The sequence below is a fragment of the Artemia franciscana genome, chromosome 15 (assembly GCF_032884065.1).
Source record: "Artemia franciscana chromosome 15, ASM3288406v1, whole genome shotgun sequence".
Classification (NCBI taxonomy): Eukaryota; Metazoa; Arthropoda; class Branchiopoda; order Anostraca; family Artemiidae; genus Artemia; species Artemia franciscana.
Window position 1 is genome coordinate 5,560,133 of NC_088877.1, and position 8,512 is coordinate 5,568,644.

The 8,512-nt window shown below is 35.6% G+C and overlaps 1 protein-coding gene across 1 annotated transcript in view; it reads left to right on the forward strand.

Moving 5' to 3' along the window:
* Window positions 1-8,220, forward strand: part of LOC136035971 (pancreatic lipase-related protein 2-like) — a 51,425-nt gene extending 43,205 nt beyond the window's left edge. The window contains exon 7 of the mRNA XM_065717869.1: window positions 8,027-8,220. Within this exon, the coding sequence (XP_065573941.1) occupies window positions 8,027-8,123 (97 nt within the window). The 3' untranslated portion in view covers window positions 8,124-8,220. The remainder of the gene's footprint in view (window positions 1-8,026) is intronic.
* Window positions 8,221-8,512: the final 292 nt, after the last annotated feature.

An 8,512-nucleotide genomic window follows, 5' to 3' on the forward strand; every position in this document is an offset into this window, starting at 1 on the left:
TTTGGGTTTGATTAAACTTATCAGAGCTTGAAGGTAAGGGTTATAAGTTATTCCGTTAGGAATTTAAGGCTTATATGAAAGGGATAATTGTTTTACTTTAGAAGAGGCCCATTCGATTAAAAATCAGAAGTTTTAGTTCATTTTTTTAAGCGTCAAAAGTGAAGGAGGGCATTTAGACCCTCTTCTTCCCCCTCTTTTCAGTGTACATCACATTCAGTCTGTGAGTATCTTACTTGTTACCCGGTGAGCCAAGTTTTTCTTTCGTACCGTTAACCTCTTAAAAGAATATGGTTAGACAAAGACCTGTTTGTCCCAAATTTAGGCTGAGAATTCTTTCCGAACTCTGTGAAATCGGGAGGGTGGCATTGTTCATTCCATGTAGGAGTAGAAAAGTATGCCAAAATTGATACAGTTAATTGGAGTGAGAGCTGTGTCCTCTAAAAAATTTCAATCATACAGGTAAATTCTTTAAACTCCCTTGTTTTACCTTCACCTCGCACCCCCCCTCGCTCTCCAAATTCAAGAGCTAGGATGCTTAAGATTCTAAAGAGGCTTAAATCACCGTTGCCCCCCTTCGCAGAAGTTGATTTCTCCTTTCCCTACCTAAAACATGAAGTGATGCCCCCCTCGTGAAGTTTCTTGTCGAATTGAGGGCACTGCCGTTTTTACCGTCGACCCATCCTCCACTCTTGACACCACCAATGGAAAATTAAACACTCGCTCACGTGAGGTTTCTGTTCAATTCTTACGTTTACGAACCCTTCTTACGTTTTGCCAGTGATAATATAACGTGTTCAAAACCCTGTGTTAAAGATTTTGCTTGCCAGACAGAAATCTGCTCTACTAATCTTAGAATTTTTAAACCAGAGTCTGCGTTGTGGCTGTTGCAATTAAAGGACAGACTAGAAGAGACATTACGGTACGTTTCGACTATTATTTCTGACCCCCTATTTGCAATAATAAACAATCATATTCCTCTACAACTGGATTTCTTCAAAATTGGCAGCATTTCCTCTTCCTTTCAAGGAAAATTAGAAAATACTAATCTGGCCTTTCCACTTTCATGTGAGAGGCCAAGTGTAGTCGAACTAGTGTCAAACCAGTTTATTAGCAATGCCGCTGACCGGAGCCGCCAAGAAAATAATATTGTAGCTGAATCAATTATTCGTGAACAGATTAATCCCAGCAAAAATTTTTCTATTACTATGGTGACGGATCAAGATTCCGAATATACTAGTAGTTTAATGACATCCGGTTGTGTGTCAACATTAAAAGGTGATAATAACACTGCTATTTTAAGGTCTAACAAGGTCAATGCTAAATCGTATGCAGATGATGATATAGTAACTGTTTTTGAGAAAGTTGTGAAAAATGTAACGAAAGGAAATACAAGAATAAGCGGGAAAACGTGATATGTAACCATTTCAATCATAGTCTCTGCAAGTTTCGTAAGCAGTGCAAGTTCCTCAAAATTGTGTATGTCTGATAGGTGTAGTTTTGACCTTTGTCCAGTTTTCAAAAGGGTGTATGTTGCTAAAAATTTTCTTCAGCATGCAAATAGTAAGCGAAACTATACATTCTTAAAGAAACACCCAAAAATTTAAAAAAAAATTCTTTTTCCCTGAATTGACTATGTCAATATAAAAGGAACAAAAATCAATCAGAAAGCGTTTTTCACAAAATAATTCTATTAAAGAATACTAAAGAGACTTCATTAAACCAAAAATAAGCAGAAATAAAATCAATTAATTACCAAGCGTAAAATTACCACAAATCAGTATCGATAAATAAATAAAACCCAAAACGAACAGAAATTACAATGAATAACCGAGTCAAACTCAAAACGAACAGGAATTAACGTGAGTAAGGCTCAAAACTCTTATGCCTTCCCAGGGCCAAAACATAATTTGCACTTCACTGATATTTTTTTTAATTTTTTCAATATTATAAATTTAATAAATCAAACTTTATTAGTATTTCAAGGGGTAAATATCAGCATATGTAGCAAGAACTGACAATGGACATTCATTTGTATGTTTTTCAGGAAAGTGAAAATTATTTTCTGGCCTTGGGAAGGCATAAAGGTTTTGAGCCCTACTTGTGTTAATTTTTGCTCGTTTTTATTTTGAATCGGTTATTTATTATAACTTCTGTTCGTTTCATTTATGTTTCATTATTTTTTTTGCACATTTGCTTATTTTTTAATTTTTGCTCATTTTTATTTTAAATCGGTTATTTACTATAACTTCTGTTCGTTTCATTTATGTTTCTGTTCGTTTCATTTATTTGTCGATGCTAATTTGTGGTAGTTTTACGCTTGGTAGACTATTTTATTTTATTTTTGCTCATTTTGGTTTAATGGAGTTTTTTACTTCTCTTTGAAGACTTATTTTGTGATTAAATAAAAAAAACAAGTTTTTTCAACTGAAAGTAAGGAGTGACATCAAAACTTAAAACGCACAGAAATTACTTCGTATATGAAAGAGGCTGCTTCCTCATCAACGCCCCGCTCTTTACGCTAAAGTTTGACTCTTTCTCTCAATTCTTCTTTCTAAAACAGTAAAAAACTTTAGCGTAAAGAGCGGGGCGTTGATGAGGAAGCAGCCTCTTTCATATACGAAGTAATTTCTGTGCGTTTTAAGTTTTGATGTCACTCCTTACTTTCAGTTGAAAAAACTTGTTTTTTTTATTTAATTTCTGAACGTTTTTGAATCAATGCATGTTTTGATTTTGGCTCTCCGCAGAGGAATGATCAAAACGAAATTTGCATATTTTTTTTTTGGCTCAATGTTTTTCTCATAATTTTGATCGAATGATTTTGAGAAAAAAAGAGCGGGGGACGAAGCCTAGTTGCCCCCCGATTTTTTGGTTAATTAAAAAGGCAACTAGAACTTTTAATTTTTTACGAATCTTTTTATTGGTAAAAGATTTACGTAACTTATAAATTAGCTTACGTAAAGAACTTTTGTATTCTCATGTTTTTATTACATATATAAGGGGATTCGCCCCATCGTCAGTACCTCGCTCTTTACACTAAAGCTTAAATTTTATCCCAATTCATTAAGAATGACCCCCTGAATCACAAAAGCCGTAGAATAAGTAGTTGAAATTACCGAAAATACTTTAGCGTAAAGAGCGAGGTATTAGAAGGAGGTGAGCCCCTCATATGGGTAATAATTTCTGTTTGTTTTAAGTTTTATTGCTGTTCCTTACTTCCAGCTGAAAAAGCTTTTTCACTTTTATTTTTTAATTGTTTTTTTTTTAATAATGCTAGTAAATCCTGCTCTCCCTTCTTGGAAATTTTCTTCTCCCATTACAAATTCTCGAAGGAAAGTTCCCCCAGCATATCCCCCTCTTCTCAACCCCTCCCCAAAACCAAAAAAATCCTCCTGAAAACGCCTGTATACTTCCCAATAACCATTACTATATGTAAGCACAGGTCAAAGTTTGTAACTTGTTGCCCCTCCCATGGGGACTGTGGGGGAGTAAGTCGTCCCCAAAGACATAGTTATAAGGTTTTTCGACTACGCTGAATAAAATGGCTATCTCAGAATTTTGATTCGTAGACTTTGGGAAAATAATTAGCGTGGGAGGGGGCCTAGGTGCCCTCCAATTTTTTTGGTCACTTAAAAAGGGCACTAGAACTTTTCATTTCCGTTAGAATGAGCCCTCTTGCAACATTCTAGGACAACTGGGTCGATACGATCACCCCTGGGAAAAAAAAAAAAAAAAAAAAAAAACAAAAAAACAAATAAACACGCATCCGTGATCTGCCTTCTGGCAAAAAATGCAAAATTCCACATTTTTGTAGATAGGAGCTCGAAACTTCTACAGTAGGGTTCTCTGATGCGCTGAATCTGATGGTGTGATTTTCGTTAAGATTCTATAACTTTTAGGGGGCGTATCCCCCTATTTTCTAAAATAACGCAAGTTTTCTCAGGCTCGTAACTTTTGATGGGTAAGACTAAACTTGATGAAACTTATATATTTAATACCAGCATTAAAATGCGATTCTTTCGATATAGCTATTGGTATCAAAATTCCATTTTTTAGAGTTTTGGTTACTATTGAGCCGGGTCGCTCCTTACTACAGTTCGTTACCACGAACTGTTTGATTAAGCGTTCAAATAGCCTTGATTGCGACGGACTTTCTTACCGATTTTTTGCTTATGATTGTCCTGCTCTACTTAACCATCTACAAATATTTTTCCAGTCTTGCTTAGCAGAGTCGCTTGTTCCTGATAGTTTCCTTTGTGGCCGCGTAACGTCTATTTAAAAGCGAGGTAAGGACCCCACGTCATGTGTGAATTATCGTCCCATTACAGTATCGTGTTTCTTAAGTAAGTTGCTTGAACCTTTGTTACTACCAGAAATTGAGTCGAATTGTGATTTTACGCCTTTTCAATTTGGTTTTTGGAAAAGTTTTGGTTGCTCCCATGCACATCATGTTTTAAGCCAACTCATGAAAGATGCCGTAAAAACTAAAATGTCTTTTATACTGTCTTATTGTTGAAATTTCTAGAGCTTTTGACAATATTGTGCACTCTCAGGCTCTATTTTCCCTTGTGTTTTTAGGTGTTAGTCCTTCCGTACTAAGTTTATTGTCTTCTTGGTATTCAAAGTCTAAAATTCAAGTTACCTGGAATGGCTAAATATCTGACCCGTTAAAAATTAATAAGGGAGTTCGGCAAGGTGCCGTATTGTCTCCTAGTATATTCATGTGTGTGCTTGCATCGTGCCTGCGTCCCCTTAGAAGTTCTGTTTTTTACGGTAATATTGATTTGTCTTCTATTGCATATGCAGATGACGTTCTTCTTGTTGTCCGGACTCGCCGTGGATTGCTTTCAAATTTTACTATATTAACCAATGAACCATCTAAGATTGGACTGTCAATTAATGCGTCTAAATGCGAGTTTATTTGTCTTAATAGCCCTTATGCGGTCGCTCCATTCGTTGCTGGGACTGCAGTTCTACCATGTTCTTCTTTGGTTAGTTGGCTTGGTCTGTGTTTTGGCCCAACACTTTCCACTACCTGTTCATCCCTAGAGAATCAAGCCGTGAAAAACTTACGCGTCGCTTACGGAAAAATATCCCCAAACAAAAGCCGTTACAACCGCAACGGTTCATGCATGATTTATAACGCTTATTGCGCCCCTGTGCTTTTGTTTTTATCAGGCACGGCTCATCTGTTTCGTAAGAAAGATCGACACACTCTACGTACGGCTTATTTCAGATATTGCAAATTCCTCCTCCGGCTTCCTAGATGGCACCGACAAAAAAAAATTGCTCGATTTGGTTTAATTGATATCCCTTCTCGGATTCGGTCTTCCAGTGATGATTTATGTAAAAAGACTGTCAACTTTACTCACGTTTATGACCCTCTGCAGCCTTTTTTCCATATTGATACTGGTTAATTAGTCCATGTTGTCTTTTGTTAGTTGGAATTTTTTCTTCTTCGCTGTTTATCGTTTTTGTTTTTGTTTATTTATAATACTCCGTACTTTGTGTTTTTTACACTTTTACGGGTAATAAATTTCATTCATTCATTCATTCATATATGTCCCTGATCTTTTAAAAGAAAATACTTAGTGGTTATGCATGGTGGGAATAGCATATTTGTCTCGTCCAACCTGAATTATGGCTTTCCAGAGTGGACTCTGACTCTTCCACCTTCCTCTTCTTCCCTTTAAGCGTCCATCCCTACTCATCCCTGACCAAATTTGATATGTTTTTGTGATTCAAAATGGACTATAGTGCTTTTTCTTAAAGTTCATAACCAAATACAGTTTACAGTTCATTCAATTTTACACGGTATACAAATTAGTACATGTTTGGATTTGGTATTTTGTGGGGGAGGGATTAGACAGCTAGTCTCCTAGTTTTTTTTTCGGACCATCAAACCTTTTTCTGGCTCACCTAATGCCTACTTACTGTGCTGGAAGAGTAAGCTGAGACGTGAGGGTTTTCTTATGAATTTGTTTTCGATGAAAGAAACTAAAATAGTCAAAAGCTCACGTTTGAAAAACTTCCAGGTTTCTTGTCATCTCGATAATCCAAAATACTTTCTAAACTGAAAATTTAATATGGGAGGATTATTAACTATAAACTATATGGACGAAAATATTGCATAAACTCTAGGTGTGTACAATTATACCTAAAAAACTTATAAAAATTAGATGACTTTGATAGGATAAGCCCTCAGGCTCAAGGTTTTAGATGGATATAAAACACTGAACAAGATTATTTATCTAATTCTTTGCCTGTTAATTTCCTCCTTGAAGTAATTAGAGTGAGTTGCACGACTCATAAATTGCCTCTTCATCTCAGTAATCGGAGGCACAAGGGGTCTAAGAATCTCGGCAGAAGGTAAATAGATATAAGTGCGAAAGACAGGCATTAGAGAGAAATAAAATTTGGTTTTAAGGTGACATTTTTCTTGGCATAATACATCTTGTCTTAATAGTGCTGTTATAGATTTTTAATAGAGACAGCACTAAGATTTCAGACCCCCAGCATAAGGTAGCCTGTCATTTTGATCTGATTCAAGACTTGTACAGAGCGAGGATGAAACAAGTAGAAAAAAAGTATTTTGAGCAAAAAAATCCTCCCTTCTCTCTATTGTTAGGGGATTTAATTTGACAAAACTTGGTGATAAAAAGGGTTAGCTTGGAAGAGAAATTAAAGAGATCATTTGTCATATGTATTTTTAAAAGCAAATTTGTAGGGAAACTCCAGGAAAATGATATTAACAAGCTATAAACTTAATGGTAAAATTGTAACATAGGGACACTGCCAAATCGAGAGCTTTAGTGTTGGGTGAATGACACTTCCAAGAACGTACCTTTGACCTAAACTAGGGACTGGGACGGTATTTGTACAAGTGTTCATCCCAATCTCTCTTGACCCTTAGCTTTTCTCAGAATTAAAAATAGCTTGTGCTAAGTGAATCCAATTTACAGGAAAAGATCCATAGCCAAAATAAGTACATGGGAAGATGTGTGGGCTATAAATTAAATTGAGTTATAGATCTGGGCTATCCAATAAGCATACGGGCCTCGTATATCCATACCTCATCCCTTATTTCTTTTTTTAAGAAAGATGTCTTCCTGTCACAGTAGAACCTATAATCCGTTACTAGTAGAGGGATTAAAAGTAGGTACTTTCCCGGGCACCAATTTGGTCTGTGTGAGTTGAAACAAAATAAACGAAATTCTAACTCCGATTAAGCTGGGGCTAGCTCCAATGCCTTTGCTTTTGAACAAGAGGTGTCCGTCTTCAAGGCTGTGGAATGAAACAAATTTAGAGAGTTCTCAGCACCAAAAAAGAGGGAATTGGGGAAATCAGAAATGGTTGATATTTGTCAAAATTTTACAAACCATAAACTGGTAGGAGTTCCTCGTAACTTACTTCCTCTAAGTGTTCAGGCTTGCTTGAACTTATTTCGTATTACAACATACTTCATCCTTTTTGTGGATTGCTGAGAGCTATTGGCCGTCTGGATATTAGGTTGAATTTTATTTATTTTACCCCTATCTTCTCTTGCCTTTGGATTGTAAAATGTGCATTTGTCAAATTTCGATTTTAGTTGTTTTTGAGGTTTCTACGCTAGTCAAATTTGATAGAAGAAATTTTCCATCAAATTTTTGACATAACTAACTTATTTTTACTTTTTTTAATCCAAAATATACACGGTTTTATGAATTTTTTCATGTTATTAGACGCCAGTCACACCCATAAGTGGAGATATTTAGCACAAAAGGACGAGGTAACATAAATTGTATGGTTGGCCATTTTCAGTCATCACATCACAGCTATGATGGTTCTTTCTTAGAAATAAGTGTCTGCAGTTTTTATTTGAGAGTAAAAATCCCATGTAACAAACTTAAATATGTTCCTCATGGCTGTCCACTTATCTCAAAAGAAGGTTAGAAGGAATCTAAAAATATTGGAAACAAAACCTCGGCTTTCGATGATTATTATTATCTTTAACCCTGCTTTTAAGTTGATCCTTGCTCATACTTTCCAGAGCCAGCGGCACTTATTACCTCAGAACTAATGCTGAGTCGCCATTTGCTTTGGGCGATGAAGTTTTTGGACAAACAAAAGAAGAAAGAAGACTGTAATGGAAGGATTATAAAAAAGTTTTGATAATAAATTTGGAATTTACTTTTACTCTTGCTCAATTAAAGAACAGATTATACGTTCAGTTCATAAATACAAGTGTGAGTTTCTTAGGGTATTTTTTACGACTTGTGCAGGAAAGTTTGTATCAAACATTTTCCTGCATTGATTTTTGAAACCCTCCCAACAATGATGCTAATGTCAGTGGAAGCAGTGACGACACTGAAGAAACAATAACAATTTTTGGGGTGAATTCCTCTGCTAGCATCAAAATTGTTTGACTCTTTTCATGTTAGTTTTAATTATATTTCTTAATTTAAACATCTTTTTCATCAGATTACAATATGGGCCTTCTAATATACTGCCAAATTACGGTTCAAATAAAAATCAT